Below are 18,076 nucleotides of genomic sequence, written 5' to 3' on the forward strand. Positions count from 1 at the left end.
CTAGGTCCACCCACCTCACTACAAATAACTCAATTTCGTTTATTTTTATGGCTGAGTAATATTCCATTGTATATGTCGATGGACACTTAGGTTGCTTCCATGTCCTGGCTATTGTAAATAGAGCTACACTGAACATTGTGGTACATGACTCTTTTTGAATTATGGGTTTCTCAGGGTATATGCCCAGTAGTGGGATTGCTGGGTCATATGGTAGTTCTATATTTAGTTTTTTAAGGAAACTCCGAACTGTTCTCCATAGTTTTCTGCCATTTTTGACCCACAGAAATGTCAGTTTTATATGGTTCACCAAATATAACTGTCTCTGAAAGTTATTCTGAATAGGATCACAAAGGAGTTTAAAAAAGAAGCTGTGTGACAATCTAACACAGTGTTCTTTGGTCATATGGTACCTATCAACTTATTTGAGGAGAAAATGTCTAATTGTATGATATTCTAATAATTACTAGTATTAACAACAATCGGGAGAGCATACTTTGATTATGACTCTGCCATTAGTGAGCTGGATTATTTCAGCTTCTTTAGACCTCAGTTTCCTCATCAATAAGCATGAGAATCAGATGATCACTTATGTCCATTCCAGTTTTGATTACAGAATTAAATGAATGATGTTATATTGGTAGCAATCGTGATCTTTAATCAGGATAGTAAAGCATATGGGTTATTGCTAATTCAGTATTTTGATCTAACAGCAATCAAGGTTATACCAGCTTGCTTTTTTAATAGAATAACCCTTTCTATCCTCATTCGTCTTACGCCTTCCCTCATAAGGAATTTTTATTATTTGCATGCCCTTAATATTAAGTGCTGGTAAACAAATAATTAATTCATATTACCAGAGCTAGTTTCTGTTTTATGGTCTGCCTTTATAAATGAAAGAGCATTAATTGGTACATGAAAATTTCACAATGCCAGGTTAGGTTTTTAAGATTTTCCCTTCCCCCCACTCCCCCCAACAAACAAAAAGACTAGTAAATCACACACAGTTGGCGTTCACCCCAGCTCAAAATTAATAAAAAATCCTGCACTAACAATTTATATGGCTGATTTCAGACTTGTCAGTTTCTAGAATTTTCAGAGAGGTAAAGCATTAATCTTCAATATTTAGTGTTGGCTTACTGCTCAGCATTTTGTTAGTGGCTAAAGGAAACACAAAGCAAAGTAAGACACAAATACTGCCTTCCATAAAGCCACAACCCAGCTGGGAAAGCATACAGGAGCCAATTTAATAATTGTGCAAGGCACTACACGTGGTTCAGTGTCCAAATGCATGTCACCGTCATTAAGTACTAGACAATTAGAAAAAAATAAGACCACAAAGTGCTGAAGCAGTCAGGGAAGAAACGTACAGACAGATAAGCAACAATAGGGAACAACCTTTATAGGTACCAGACGATCTAAGCATCACATTTCAAAGAAGAGCTCTTTTAAACCTCATAACAACCTACTAGAAGAGGCACTAATGTTTCCTTTTTGCAAATGCAGAAATTGAGATGTAACGCTATCAAGTAATTCACCCGGGATTGCATAGCTAGTCATGGCCAAACTCAGATCAAACAGTAGGAATCTGATGCAGGTACAGAGGAGACAGCACCTGAACTAGATCCTCAAAGAGAGGGAGGCCTTGGGGAAAAGAGGGACATGGCGGGAGTGTTCCAGAAAGAGAGAAGAGTGGGTATAAAGGCCCAAGAATAGGAATGAATAAACTCCCACCTCCAGCCCTGAGAAAAGGCACCAAGTTTGACACGGTGGGTAAAGTCAGGCTCTGAAGAGCTGGATAGTTTGTACCCGGGTATTTTCTTACTAATCTCCACACAAACTAAAAGTTTCAAGATAGCGAAAAAGTTCAGGTACCCTCTAAAATGTGGAAGCTTTTAGTCTCAATTCCTCTGTGTGTACTTTGATAGAAACTGCTTGTAGTTCCTATAATTTTGAGAAGCATCTTAATTTTCCTGCTTTAAAATGAAGATATTAAAAAGCAAAATTAATGACAAAGATCTTCCCTTTCACACTCTCCAAATCCAAGTTAGGCTGTACACATCTTGGCCCCTGCAAGGAAGGCTGTATGGTACAATTTTCCTGATGGTAAAGCTAGTTTAAGGCTTGATATCTCCAAGTTTCATCATAAAATACTTAAGCAACTGGCAGGAAGAAGGGGAGAAAAAGAAAAGTCATTAAAAGCACATTTGACTGCTTTCTGAATGGTGTTCCGTGGCTGTTTGTAGATAAAACTGACAATATACAGAACATCAGAAATTTCTATAAAGTGTGTTATTCTGCTCCTTGTATACCGTCTGGAATCACAGTATCACACTGTTTCCAGGAAAAAGACAAAGCAATTTTCAGGCTATTATCTATTCTAGTGCATCATCTAAAGGTGTTCTTACCTCACAGTTGCTGAGATCAAGAGAAACTCTCTTCAAGTTATGATTACAAGCCAGGCCCAATAACAGCGCTCTGAGGGGAGGAAACACACACACTTTAGATAAAAATTCCACTTGTTGCTCTAAAAATGTGTAAGCACACTGAACAAAACCCAGAGAAAGAAGAAGGCCTTTTCTGAATCACAGGTCAAGCACCAAGTGGCGTCTCACTTTTAAAAATGCCAACTGCATTTCCGCCCACCAAGAGTAGTGACAACAATGACAGGGAAGCACTCTTCTGTTTGACACAGAGCAGGTCCCTCATAAATGCGAAACCCGACAGGGTTGCTAATTCCTCAGGAAATAAACCAACAGTGCTCCTCATTGCACACTGAAATTAAATTGTGTTCATCACAGATAAACTGCCCCCTGCATCTGCTTGAGAACACCTTTAATAATGTTTAGAATATTATTAGGCAATTGTTATTAGAATAGCAAAGTAAAGCTAGTTTTCCCTAAGGGTTATGTTAATGGGGGAAGGCAGGCCCTAGAGTATTCCAGGATGTGAAATCATATCTAGATGAGTTTGTTAAAGGACTTGCAGAGGTGGGATGGGTAAGGGTGTACAGCATGGAAGACAAGGTACTAGTCTTGAGTTTGAGTGCAGGATCCTGCCTGTCTATCCAACTACTAGCTGGTCACAGGATAAACACCATCACCGCTCTGCAAAGGATTTTTCTTAACTGCTTATGGAAGAGACTGGACTCATCATGTGGATCTCATAGGTAAGAGAATAAATTAACTCCACTTTTACAAGTCAGTCCTATAAAATCCAACACCACTGAACAGGCTTGAAACAAAAATTTCATACAGGCACCCACATCCATTAATTACACCCAAAGGAAAAGAGACCCTCAACTAGGCCCTGTGAGGAGTACAAAGATGAGCATGAGAGGGCTGCCAATCTCAAGCAAAGGAAACAAATACGTGTGCAAATAACCACAATGCAAGGCAGACAGTTGTAAATACTACAGAGTAGAACCAAGGCAACTGTCACCGGGGGGTGACTACCTGTTCTCTATGTTCCCAGGAAAGGCACCTCTACTAGCAGACTCCAAAAATACCCCAGGCGAAGGGGGAGGTGGGAAAGTAGGGAATTACTTCATGCCAAAGTCTCTGAGATTTTCCCCCATCCACTGATTCTCTGGTCTCATCCACTGAGAGCGAATCCCCGAGGTGGGCAGAGCGCAAGAACTTGGCTGTTCCCAGCTGCGAAAACAACCCCTGTGGGTAAGAAGGTCGAGGAGACTGCGTGTCTCTTCGTCTCTTCGTTCCTTTAATCGAGTTCACTGTCCTCTCTTCTAAAACACCATCCTATGAAAAAGGTTGGGCATGTCTCATCTGTGTGTGTGCCTCTGTTCAATTAATTATTCAAGTGTTTCTCTTTTCCTAAAAAGTGCCTTTTCGCCCTTTCTTTCTTGGGGGCGGTATTGAGCTACTGAAAGCTATTGGTACTAAGAACCAAAAGGCCTGTCCTCAGGTCCTGATTCTGTTACTGAGCATTGGGTAGCCTGAAGGACATCACTTTTCCTCTCTGTGTCTCAGGTTCTCATCAGCAAAATGGGAGAGTCAGGACATTACCAAACAGGTCCCTACATTTCTAAGTTTTCAGTTTCTAGGACCTAGCCACATATTTTAACATTGTATTTGTCTAATGCTTAGATGGAGGGAAAACTCCTCCTACTTTTCTGACGAGTAGGTTAAGGACAAGGAAATAAATGGTGTCCTTTAAGATACTTAACTACAGAAGGCCAATGATTAAGAGGTAACGACTCATGAGACAAATATAAATAACCCACAGAAACTGTCCCCAGTAAAACTAAACAGAAAAACTACAAGAAAGCATCACAGGCTCTGGGGGAAAACTCCATCACAAGGTGTGTTGTTTATTTTAACCCAGAGTGAACTGCCTTCACATCGCCATCCTCTTGGTCCTCAATCATTAGCGCCAAACTGACTAACAGAAGAATTTGTTTGTTTGTTTCTGCTTTATAACAAAGTGAATCAGTTATACATATACATATGTTCCCATCTCTCTTCCCTCTTGCGTCTCCCTCCCTCCCACCCTCCCTATCCCACCCTCCCTATCCCACCCCTCCAGGCAGTCACAAAGCACTGAGCTGATATCCCTGTGCTATGCGGCTGCTTCCCACTAGCTATTTACTTTACGTTTGGTAGTGTATATATGTCCATGCCTCTCTCTCGCTTTGTCACAGCTCACCCTTCCCCCTCCCCATATCCTCAAGTCCATTCTCTAGTAGCTAACAGAAGAATTTGTATGTCATCTCCACGGCTCTGGCAGCGTCACCATGTTCTTAAAAAGCCCTGAAATACTTTAATGTGGACAGAAAAGAGCCTCCAAGGAAAAGCACAATTATGAAATAAGCAATTACATCAAGAGAAGTTGCATTTCTTTAGCTTTCTCTCTTATGGCTACTGATCTCCCTTTAAGAAATGAGGGCCTCCCTCTGCCCCTCTTGGTGCCTGGGGATACAGTGTGGGTTTAGGAACAGGATTGAGCCAGTGTCCGCTGGCTGACAGCAGTGGACTCTGCAATGTACCTCCCAGAGCCCCCTCAGCTGTCGGTCCTCTTTGGGGGCTGCCTCAGCCCAAGACAAGTGCCTCGCCCAAGGTCACATCTGCTTCTGGGGCAGCCTGTCTCCAAGGACTGATCAACACAGGGGTATACAGGCCCAGCCTCGTCGCCCAGCTCAGGGACATTCTAGCAACAAAGCTCCCATCGGGTTGGCTGAGGTCTTCCCAGTTCAACTTGCCCTCTGTCCCATCCTGCCTTCTTCCTGCTCCCCCTCCACAGGTGGGATTGCAAGAGCACTTCCTAATAAACATCCTACATGCTAATCTCCAACTCTGACTTGGCTTCCCAGAAAACCCAACCTGCGATGGCAGTGAGTTTTCACAAATTACTTAGCTTCTCTGAGCTTCCATTTCCTCAGCTGTAAAATAGGGATAATGATACCTTCCCACGGCTGTTGTCAACACTGCAGGTGACAGTTTGTGGGTAAGCACCCAGTTGTGTGTCTAACTTAGGGCAGTGCTTGGCAAGTTCCTTTCCATCCTCACCCCCTCACAGGCAAACCCAAGCACCTCAGTTTTGTTATATCTTTTCAAATTATAGTATCACATTAAATGTACATCCAGAATTTTGTTTACAGAATCTTTGGCCATGAAGACTTTTTCCTCATATTAAAATTTTTACTGAGTAAAACACAGACCTGAAGAGACTACGGGCATACCTCATCGTATTACATTTCAGAGATACTGCGTTGCGTGTTTTTACAACTTGAAGGTTTACGGCAATTCGCATGAAGCAAGTCTATTGGTGCCACTTTTTCAACAGCATTTGCTCACTTCACGTCTCTGTGTCACATTTTGGTAATTCTCACAATATCTCAAACCCTCCACCAGCAAAAAGATTACGACTCGCTGATGGCTCAGATGATGGTTAGCGCTGTTTAGCAATAAAGTGTTTTTTATTTAAGATATGTACATTTTTTTGGACATAATGCTATTGCACACTTAATAAACTACACTATAGTGTAAACATAACTTTTAAATGCACTGGGAAACCCCCAAATTTGTGTGACTCGCTTTATTGCAATATTCACTTTATTGCAGTTGATCTGGAACCAAACCCGCAACATCTCCGAGGTCTGCCAGTACTGATTTATTATTAAACATTAACATAAGTAACAACAGGTCACAAGATTTAACACTGACCTATAATAAAGTACAGTAAATCCAGTGTTGTTGTGGTGAGGATTATTCTGTAAAATCAATTGTACTAATCAATGAAGAACTACTCTATCTTTTACAGGAACCAGCAACATTGAATTAGCATACCATGTACCTATCACTAAAACTACTTTGAATATGCTAATCTCCCGCTGATATGATGGGATAAAAGCAAGTCTGGTTTTGCTTCCTACTCAGCGCCTTCCTGGCATCTAGTCTGTTGTAAATGCTCAATGAATATCAGTTGAATGAATATGGTTAAATTATAATGGATCCCCTTTAGAATATTGATGCTGATAGCTTTATTAACATCCATACAGCCTAATCATGTTTTTACAATTTGCAGCTATTATATTTAGAGATCTCTATTACAAAGATTCAATTCTTCCTCTTTTTTTTTAAAAACAGGCCGCCATAACATCAGGATTTTTTTTTGCACAGGTGGATCAACTGTTCTTAAACGCCTCCATTGTTTTAGTCATATGGTACTTTGTAGAAAACTAATCAAGAATCTCACACCTCTCAAAAAGCAAAGAAAAGGCAATTTACAAATTAGATGATTAATTTTCTAGTAGAACGAATAGCAGACATTGATTTTAACATTTCATACAAATTGCAAGGGAACAAATTGAATGCTGATTTACATGTCAGCTGAGGAAAGGAGAAATCTGTGCATACATTTGAACACACCTGACAACGTAGATATTCAAAACTACTTGAAAATGTTCTTTTGACTCAGAGAGAATTAGATTCTATAGTCCTTTTGATTATTTCTGGCAATGGTGAAAAGAAATTCAAGGATAACAAATTATTCTAAAAAGTTCAACTTTACCATGACACCTACACTAAGGATATTAACCCATAAGTTGCCTGCCAAGTAAAAATACCAAACAAATAGATACCTAGGTAATTCAGAAAACAAAGCACCTAAAAATTGTTTCTGCTGCACACATGTGTATAGCCTTTGATTATTACTGTTAGTAGAAATATTGAGAATAGATTTTAAAATGCACACAAGAATATACCTAAAATGGACTGAACAGAGGTCAAAAGAAAGGTGATGGTACCCAGAAACACAACTTTTATAAATCAGTGACTACTGCCAAGGTCACAAACCAAAGGAAGATTTTTTTTTTCATAGAAGATGCAATAATATCAACAGCATACAATGTACTCAGAAAGAATTTGACTTCCTTTGTGACCCAAAGTAAAAAGGCATTTTTATCTGCCTTGTCTGTCTTAGGATTGTACGTCTTTTTCCCTTCCCTCAAGCACATTCCTAATAACAAATTGAACTTTAAAAAACTCTGGAGAAAATGAATTCAACACTCACTTTAAGGGCTCAGGAGACAGTTTTGTGCCTGAAAGGTTGATTTGCATCAGAGCCAGAGAACTACTAAAAAACTGCTTGAAAGATGGGGGTGCTTCTTTTCCTTTCCTGAAAAACAAAACATGAGAGTCTTACATGCAGTTAAACTTCCATCTCTGCACCCCACTTCCAAACTGGCACAATTATTCATCGGTAAATTCAAACCCTGTGAAATAATCCATGAACTGGCTGTGTTTCAGTAGAAATTTAAAGGTAAAAAGAAACAAAATGTCTGAAAGTTAAATAAATTAATTCAGTGTACTTTCGAAAATTATGTAGGAGAGGTTAAGAAATGTCATTAAGTCTTTAAAACATTTTATTCCTATTCTTTGTAGCCAAAGAACTCATTGTGTTCCCCCCCTAGTTCTTCTTCAGGAAACTCCGTATTTGAATTTTTAAGAAATAAGTCAAAGAAGATACATATTTCTCACCAATTTAAAGAGCCTTCCCACTGGGTGGCATCAGATTGTTAAGGATCACTACCTGTGTTTGGCTATGTTTTCAGATGCAGCAGGTCTCAGACGCAACGGGATTGTGACCAGATGTCAAGTCTGATTGGCAAGAAGCCTGCATGACAAGTATCCTACTCGGCTCTTATATCCATATCACAGATCTAATTATTTCAGGCCAAATATTAGAATAAAGACAAAACTCCAAAAAGAAATGCGTATAACCTCCAAATACGTCCCCTTGCTATTCCAGTGGGAAGTATATGAATCAAATCATACAACTCAATAAGAAGACAGAGTCAACACTATGAGGATTTAAGAAAAGATTCCAGAGTCCAAATTGGAATACGAATGCTTTGTTTGTTTTGTTCTATCTGATAGAATTGTTGGAAGGTCTGAGTAAGTACAGCACTTAGCCTGATGTATTGTAAACACTTATTCAATGAGAGTTATTCATATTCTGTGGAGGGAATCATAGACTCTCAGGGCAGAGGCCGTCCTAGGGGTCAAATTCAACCACAGAACATTCAACAATATTTTACGTACAGAGGTCTAGGAAACCTGTCAATATTTGAAAAAGGTTTTAAAACAGGACAATTTCAGGCTGAGAAGAAATACCTAAGCAACCAGAATATCTATTTAAGAGGATGAAAAATACACTTAAGAGGAAAGAGAATTCTGGTAGAATACATATTAGACGTTTCAAAACAACTCTGGTCCCCGACAGACGCTTGTATATCGTGTTCATTTTCTTTTTCTTTTTTTTTAATTGAATAATTGAAGTAAAGGTGAATTACAATGTTGTGTTAATTACAGTTGTATAGCAAAGTGACTCAGTTATACATATATATACATTCTTTTTCTGATGAGCAGACTTTGGCAGACTTCAGAAATGGGGTCTTGGTAACATGAATAAATTGAGGGTGGCTAGCAGCCAAAATCTCAGGAAAAACAAAAAAATGAACCTGCCTTGTATTCCCTGAAGTACAATGGGATGTGAGTGGAAGTGATGTGTGCGATTTCCAGAGACAAGTTTTACCATGATTCTTTCTCCTCTACTATGTGACTGTCAACGTACTAGAAAGAGGCTGCTCTGCCTCCCAGAGTGATGTGGCTAACCCATAAGGCACACGTCGCAAAACTGCTGTTGCTGAAAGCTGTGGAGAGGGTGGTGGGTTGGGGGGATCATTTGTTACTGGAACAATCTGACCTATCCTGACTGCTACACTTATGAAATTATCTGTGAACCAAAGTATGAATAGCCTGGCTAACAGTCCACAACTCAGTGTAAATGCAGCAATTTCTACGTAATTACTAAGGGCTTTCTATGGTTATATCTAGGTAAGGTAGTGGGTACTAAACAGTTTAATCACAGCCTCTCATTTGGAAGACAAGGAAATTTGTTAGCACAATTCCAGCTCTATAAGCTTAATAGCTCTACTTAGGACCAGTCATCACAGAATTCACAGTAGTATGAATTCAAAAGAGCTGATCAGATGAAAATCCTTATCACCTATGATATCCTTTCTAACCCAGTTCCTCAGTCTATTATAGCTCCACCAAAGCATGACCTCATAAGCTGACTTCAAATACATGAGTGGTCTGGGTGGTCAAGTTAATACCCTCTAAGGCCTTTGAAATAAAGTATCTTAGAAAACTCTCAACTTCTCCCACCATTTTATCTCGTACATTTTACTCTCTCTGATCTTATCCTATTGAAGTATACGTGGCATATTTTTGCTATCATAGACATTTACATACTGTAGAAGTAATGGACCAAGAATACTTTAAAATATAGAATAACTCACTATGAGGCATAATTGTAGAATAAAGCATGCTGGATTGTGAATTTTCCAAACAAGTGACTGTTATCCCTTTGAATATGTAAAGTTTTCAAAAAGTTAACCAATAAAAAAGGAGGTATTTCTAATATTAAGCAATTCTCCATGTTATTAAAAAGCATATAATGACTAAAACATTGTTTACGACTTGTGGTAATAATTACAAATGCTAAGTGTTGAACTGTATTAATACACTAGATGGTTCCAGAATTCCACAGTTACATAACCCATGTACTTTTCATAATGTTTCTGCATTCTGCCGTTCTAAGTTGCTGCTGTGTGTGAATACTTTTGCTTCTAATCTACTGCCTGATTTTGCAAACAATTCTAAGTCGGGAAGGTAGAAGTGAGGTACTTAGGCGGGCCCTCCACTTCTACAAATCAGAATGCATGAGCTCTGGGGTGACGATTCTCTTTATCTCCCAGACACAGTTGATACTTAATTCAAAGTGCATTATTGAGAAACACCCATAGAAGTTTCCAAAAGGGTCTTTACCATATTAAGAGAGAATGCCTGTCCACATATGAGAAATAGTACATTATTACATCGTTCATATAGGCAGTCTGGAGTTATTGATAATAACATTGTCCTGCAGGGAAAAAAGATATAATAAAAACTTGAACTTGCAAGGTCTAATAGTCATAGATAATGATTTAGGACCATCCCCTTTCATGCACAACATTCACCCTTTATCACTCTGTTTTCATCTCACTACAACTTTCTCTGAGAGAAAGACACTCCTAGATGAGAACGATAGCAGGAATAAATCCATACCGGTGAGAAAAGACAGTTCTGGAGAGATTGAGCACAGCTAAATACTGAAGGCAGCCACGGAGAAGAGCTCCACAGACCTGGGAAAGAAACAAGGCTCTCTTATTTTCAAATATTTCTAGGACTCGGAGAATATTTTATTGGGAAGAAAGCCCACTGTTTCCCATCTAAATATGGGACCCCCATATTTGAGACCCCCCCCGAGCAATATAAAAAAATATTACCATGTCCAGGGAACATTCTGTATTGGACAAATCCAGATGAGCAATGGCATTTGGCTGGGCCAAAAAACTGTACATGGACTTGAATAAAAAGCAAAAACCAAATATGTTAGGATCCAGAAACACACATGCACACACTCGCGCGTGCACACACGATGTTAAGTTAATATTTTAAAAACAAGTTGCCCAAATCCACTGAGGATCATCCTCTACTCTTCCCAAGAGAATGGCAGAATTTTCTGTCATTCCATTACCTTCCCTGAGAGCAAAATCCCAAAGAATATTTTAAAGTATGTTTAAGTTTAAAAAAGGCCAAATGGAGTCCTGGCTACCAAACCTCCTTTTTGTTACACATGGCTCAGTTTTCCTGATTAGCTCCATTTTTATTACACAATTTGGAACAGTGCTAATTAATTTTAACTGCTGAGATTGAAATACCACCTGAATTGCAGCCACCCTATCAAAATGCTAATCACTTTTGAAAGTGTTTAAGGAGCCACTAATTTGAATTTGAACCACAAGGATGGTGGTCTCGGGCTATACTCTCTTCAGTTCAAGAAAATAATTTTTCTATCCTTAGTTACTTCCAAAATCTAACAAGAAAGGGCCTGACAGCACTATTAGGCTTTTTATTTTTTTCTTAATCTCACTTATAACTAAGACCCTCCAGTTTCTAGAGTGTCACAATGCCTAAACTATACCCTCATCCCCATGCAAGGCTATCCAAACAATAAAATGAACTCTCTGTTATTCTCTAATAGCCCTGTGTGAGTAGGTGGCGCCAGTATCCACCAATAGCCACCAAATCCCAGCTCCTGCCACCAGGCAAACAGCTGAATTCTGCTTTGCTTCACTGGATGCCACGAGATACTTGCAAAAACAAACAAGCTTACATTGAGAGGTCCTAGTCCTTGGCAAAGACTCGTAAGTGTAGCAGCTTAGCTATAGATGCTTGAGAAAACTCCTCTTGACCAAGGAATTCAGAATAGCAAAAGACTGGCCTGTAAGTATTTTAGAATAACCAGACATACAATGTACTGTATTATGAAAAGTTCTGATTCAGAAAACTAATCTTGTTCTGACTTAATGAAGATCTGACTCTCTGTCTTTGCCTGGCCCTGTGAGTTTACTCCTGGCCACCAGCTGCGGAAGCTCTAATCACCCTCAAGTGGTGACAAGACCCAACCTGGCCAACACTTCTCCAGCAGTCCCTGCTAGGCTGCTCTCCTGGAAAGCACAGGGCCAGGTAAGCCCCTCCCTGCACCTGCTGAACGGCTCTCAGAACCTCAGCCTGTCGGGGCTAGAAGCCCACTGTCACTCGGCTTCATCATTCCACTTGCCCTTCCCCAGAGGCGAGCTGGGACAGGGCTCCTGGCTGGCTACTTTGCTGTCTGGGGTGACTATCAATGCCCCTGTTAGCACCCTTCTTGTTTAATCTTCAGGCTCTTCTTTTACCTTTCTCTCTATCCTGCTAGTTTGTCACTGTAATGTTTGGGTGGTTTCACATCGGACTCCTTGTTTCATCTTGGGAGGGAGCAGATTTATGAATCATCAGTGAAAGTGACAACTACAATTGGACAACACACTGAAAAAGTCACGGCACACCAGGAAGCAAGTACTAATATTAGGTAAATGAGTTCAAGAGTAAGGGAGAGGAAAATAACTACAAAGAGGGCTGTGGCAACATTCCCTGTCTTACAGGGAAAGGAAAACAGAAGAGAAATGAGAATACATGTCACAGTGTTTTTCACTCCCATAAAGCAATGGAATGTAAATTAAGGTCCTTTGAAGAGGTCCATGTGCTGTGGGTCCCACCCCATTGGTAAGGGAGCATTTCTTCTAAATTCTATCCTGTGACTAGAGGGGACTATTCACCCCATCTGGCAATGAGATCATACCTAATTCACTGTATCAGTAAGATCTGCCAAACATTTATATTACTGATTCAGCTGCATGAAAAATCTTGTTATAGTTGAGGGGAAACTTTTTGCCTTCACACTCAAACTTTCAAGAGTGGCCCCAGCTGACTCCTAAGCCTTCCCCTCTCTACTGTAATCATGGAATATGGGACTGAAGTTCATCCCAATATCCCCTTTCCATCACAAACCATGTTTTTAAAAAGCCACCAGTCTTCTTAACAATATTATTTAATGATGAAATAATTCATTTTACGTTTCCAATCTTTCTTATCAGGCAATTTTAACAGGTGCAATAATGTTTTGAAGTGGAGAAAAAAATTCTTTCAGAAAAAGTATTTCCAAAAAGAATTTAAACTTCAACAATCTTAAGTGAGGGGGGATAAAATCTCTAGAATAGGCTACATTTAGTAAAGGAAGGCTCTGGAACATTTCTCTAAAACTGTTCATAAGCTCATGACTAAATGATTTGAAGGTGTCATGATAAAGGGAGATGTGGGGAAATATGTTTCGAAATTATTCCAGGGTTAGTAAGTACAGCTTCTTTGAAGATGGCAGTAAGGAAAAGAAAACCTACCGAGAGGTCATCTCCGCGAAGGATGTTCCCTGAGAGGTCCAGATGGTTAAGAGTGGTGGCGGTCAACAGGTTGGCACTGAGTGACTGAGAAAGGCTATTCACCCCTGCAACATTGATGAGATCCAGGCTCAGTTTCCACTCCAGGAACCAAAATGAGGTTTGTGAGTTTCTTTAAATGGTCTAGCAGCCCCACCAACTTGCAGGACTGAGGTTAACCATAAGCCCTGTCCCCAAAAGGCAGCTCTAGGATGGTCTTCTGACAGGAAGAACAGGTTAGTCACAGACACGACCAACTCACCGAGTAGGAGAAAGAAACAGAATCAACTTCATTTTGCTCTACTTCTAATGATGTGGAGGGAAAGGATTTTACTTTGAAGTCTTAAAATGACGCAAGCAGTCTAACTGAGCATTTTCGTCCTTCTCTTAATCCTGCCAGGTGATTCTTGCCTTAATGTACAGTATTGAAAGCATGCAGATGCAAATTCAGATACTTTAGGCTATTCAAAGTACTTGGAAGTTAATACAGGAATGTACTGCTCTACTTAACATATTATATACTCAAGGCAAAATTTAGATTGAAATGGACTTTACAAAGAGCTAATGACATGTACACAATGGAAGAAGCAATCAAAAGGAAAAACTGATAATGAACACTCTACACACTATTTATATACATAACATAAATGGTTCAAGTCAACTGAAATAAACTGATAATACCACCTCAAAAAACAAAGAATGAACACAGGAGGAGGGTAAGATTATTCTGTGCAGAGAGAGGTATGGTCTACTATCTGTGGGTAACAGGAATTGAAACAGGCCTGTTAGTCAGGAACTTGTGGTGGGTAGATTTTCATCAGGTCACTTCAAAATGGGAGCCCAGAAGAGGCTGGTCCCTCCCTGGGATTCAAAGAGGTCAATACACACAATTATCACTGATGATTATTCTTCAGATAACTGGGATATGGATACTGCAAAGCTCTTCATGTTTCTACTGAAAGTCCATGGTTCTAAATCGTATATTTTGGAAATACGGCTATTTCTAAGGTGGGTATACTTTCATAAATCGTTCTGTTTTTCTTGTTTTTCAGTAAAATTCTTCGTGAAAATCCCAGCCTATCTTAACCACCCGAAAGGGAAACAGGGAACGGGGTTTTTGCCTGCACATGGACAGAGCCTTTCATCAGGATAAGGGGCGAGGGTCAGGCCAGAACTGGTCATGGCTGCAGGACCCAAGGAGGCACTCCAAGAAAAAAAAAAAGCTGAGGGTTACAAGTACTCTGCTCCACGTTTAGAATGTTTGGTGCATGGCACTCATGGAGGGGTCACTACCTCATCCTTCAGCTTTGGAGAGTTACAGAGAACCAACTCCAGTGTGTGTCCAATAAAGGCTACTGAGCCATTTCTTGATGGTGAGTGTCCATTTGGGTTTGTAGGGAGAAGACTCAGAGGCAGAGAGGGGAAAATGTTTTACTTAAGTACATGGAAGAATTTCTTGGCCATCAACTCAACATGTATTAAGCGCTCATAACGTGTTTATCAAATGCTGGGGATTCGGGAGATATGTGTAAATAAGACCCATTCTTTGCCCTCAAAAAGTTCAAAGACCACCACGAAAGAAGCTAAATAAATTCCAGGATGAAAAGCCAGTGCTACACGAGTATTTATTCAATACAACAAATCTTTATTTAAGGCCTACTGTATACCAAGGCGTGGGCTTCTGAGACCCAGGGGATACCTTTTTACCCTCTCAAAGCCAGTCCAGTGGGAGACCCAGACAGTTGAATAATCATAATCTAGCGACGTCAATACTATCAAAGAGGTAAGAGACAAGAGCTTTGCAGTGAAGGAGGCAGAGATTTGATTAATTGTGTTAGATAAAAGGAACTCGCAATGGCCCACAGAAAAGGTTAATTTCTGGAGGAAACTTCTAGGATTGTTTAAATGACCAACTCCCTTCAGTTTGTCCTGTTATTGGTAGTATCAATGCATTCTGAAATGGAATAATCGAGTCCAAAACCTGTGGAAAATATCAGACTCTCATCAAGAAAATCATTTTTAAAATTATGTCCCTAGTGGGGTATAACAAAACTCAATAAATAAATTCCGAAATTAGAAGGTGAAATTAGCCTTGACAGCAAAACGCTCCTTGCCAAGCGTGGGCGCTTGGCAGTTGGCCAACATTTGAATAGAACTGGGAGAGAATCATGTTATCATGATCAGCTTCAAGCTACTGAAACAGAATGAAGGATTTCCTCCCCCACCTCTGGAGCCTACATCCACATGAGGCCTGTGTTAATAACACACTAATAGCAGGAAATCACAAAAATGTAGGATGGAAAAAATCAGGGCTCTTCCAACCCAAACTAGGCACAGATTTTCATGCTATTGTCGATTCTGGTTGTCTAGTGATTTTGACCATTCTTCATATTTATTATTGGAGTGTTTACAGCTGGAGAAAGGTGGTACCAGATGGCCCTGCATTGACATAATCTGGCAACCAGCAGGACATTTACTAGAAATCCAGAAAACTATCACTTAGCTAACATCTGAGGAAGAGAAAGGATATTTGGAGACAGTGTGGATGTCATGGGCAGATTAAACAAAAAAAATCTGTCTTGAATTATGAGCCATGAATATAAATGTTTTCGTGGAACAAAAATACAAATGTGAGTCAAATTCAGCAAAAGCTTAAAACTGCCATTTAATCTGAGTTATTCTGAACCTGCAAAACCTTTCAGATCCTTTGTGACAGTCTGCAAGAATACTGAAAACCTTTAAGAAATCAATTTTTTAAAAAAACAACATTTCAAGATATACATCTTAGGAAGGGCAACTTAAAATTCTTTGGGTCACGTTATAAAACAATATTAATTCTCAAACACATTTTATTGCAGAGAAGAGATAAAGGTGTTGATCTTTATTTGTGAAGGGTATAGGGCATGGGGAGCTGTCCTGATTCACAAGGAAGTTGAGGAACCCAGCTCTGCCTAGGGACTCTGCCCACTCTCATCACACTGGAAGGGACAGGGCATCAGTGAGTGGGTGGCACTCAGGTGCCTCAGAAGCCAAACCTGCCCTCAGAAGGATCAATGATCACAGCAACCCTCTATCTGTCTTATAGTAATTAACAAATAAGTTAAATAAATATAATCAAGTTTAAAAACAAAAAAACCTCTACCTAAAAAAAGAGTTAGACTTATGAAGCACATAATAAATGATTAACATTTTAATGTGTGGAGAATTCAAATGAATAAAGAAGAAAATTGACACTCTAAACAGAACAGTAACAGAGGAGGGGGGACTAGCAATTTCCTCCAAAAGAAATACAAGTGACTAAGGAACAAGGCGGGAAAAGCTACTTAAGCAATAACTGAAGAAACTAAAATTAAAATATCAGAATACTTTTGTTCATATGCTTGATAAACAATTAAAAAAGAGAACAATATCTACTGACAGTGAGAGTGTAAAGAGGGTTATATGAAATACTTGGAGGACAACTCGACAATAAATATCAGAAAAAGCTTTTAAAAATGTTTGCAAACTCTTGGGCTTCCCTGGTGGTGCAGTGGTTGAGAGTCCGCCTGCTGATGCAGGGGACGCGGGTTTGTGCCCCGGTCCGGGAAGATCCCACATGCCGCGGAGCGGCTGGGCCCGTGAGCCATGGCCGCTGAGCCTGCGCGTCCGGAGCCTGTGCTCCTCAATGGGAGAGGCCACAACAGTGAGAGGCCCCCATACAGCAAAACAAACAAACAAACAAAAATGTTTGCAAACTCTGATCTAGCAATTCTACTTACAGGAATTTATCCTAAAGAAGAAATTAACACATGACCATTAACTGGATATAGAAGTCATTTTAGTGTTCTTTGCACTACTGAAGAATTTTAAATGATCTAAATGTACAACAGATCATTTAAATAAATTAGGGAACATTTTGCATACGCTGAACTATGGCATAGCCTTTGAAAGTGGACCAAGTATTTACTGACATAAATGATCACAATTTACTACAGGGGGCAGGGGAGGAAGCTTATGCGATAGTAAGCACAGTATAATCGCATATATGCATGTAAGTGTTTTTTGTAGGTATGTATATAAATAAACTATGTACAGGCAGAAAACAGTGTGGAAGGATGGGTACCAAGTTGTCAACAGTGACAGTCTTGTAATGGCTTGGTACTGGCATTACAAGTAATTTTTGCTTTCTCGTTTATACTTTTCAGTATCTTCTAAATCTTTACCATAAATATGCAATGCATCGATAATCATCAGAAAAAAAAGGTTTTTATGAAACTAATTTGCTGAGGTAGAAGAGTGATAACAAAAAGGGACCACACACACTTAGCTTTAAGATCTGTAGATGGCTTCAGGCAACAAGACAGAAAACACTGGCTCCCAGGGAAATGTTTCCCTTTGGAAAGTTGCTTTTATGCCTTCATCTTAAACATGTGGGTACAAATGTGTGCACATAAAAAATCATGGGACGTATGGAACCACCCCCAATTTCAAATCACTCAGTGAAACTGTATGGTCAGAATAAAGTATGACTAGATGGACAGAAAACCATTCCGGGACCACTTTGCTTCACCCACGCATCCACGACACATTTAGTGAGAACTTCCAGTGTGTTGGGTGCCAGGGACATGGCAATGAATGAGGCAAAGCCCTTACCATCCAGAACCTCCCAGGCTAGGACACAACCAAAATACAATGGGAGACTCACTAAAACTGAGGAATTTA

The 18,076-nt window shown here is 39.8% G+C and overlaps 1 protein-coding gene across 11 annotated transcripts in view; it reads right to left on the minus strand.

The window, feature by feature from the left end:
* The window catches only part of CARMIL1 (capping protein regulator and myosin 1 linker 1), a 318,638-nt gene that overhangs the window by 106,491 nt on the left and 194,071 nt on the right, over nt 1-18,076 (minus strand). For all 11 annotated transcript variants that reach the window (XM_049715468.1, XM_049715467.1, XM_049715466.1 and 8 more), the window contains 5 exons: nt 13,340-13,443; nt 10,850-10,927; nt 10,629-10,705; nt 7,528-7,632; nt 2,406-2,475 (listed from right to left, as the gene is read on the minus strand). In XM_049715468.1, coding sequence (XP_049571425.1) covers nt 2,406-2,475; nt 7,528-7,632; nt 10,629-10,705; nt 10,850-10,927; nt 13,340-13,443 — 434 coding nt within the window. The remainder of the gene's footprint in view (nt 1-2,405; nt 2,476-7,527; nt 7,633-10,628; nt 10,706-10,849; nt 10,928-13,339; nt 13,444-18,076) is intronic.

This window comes from Orcinus orca, chromosome 10 (genome assembly GCF_937001465.1).
Source record: "Orcinus orca chromosome 10, mOrcOrc1.1, whole genome shotgun sequence".
NCBI lineage: Eukaryota > Metazoa > Chordata > Mammalia > Artiodactyla > Delphinidae > Orcinus > Orcinus orca.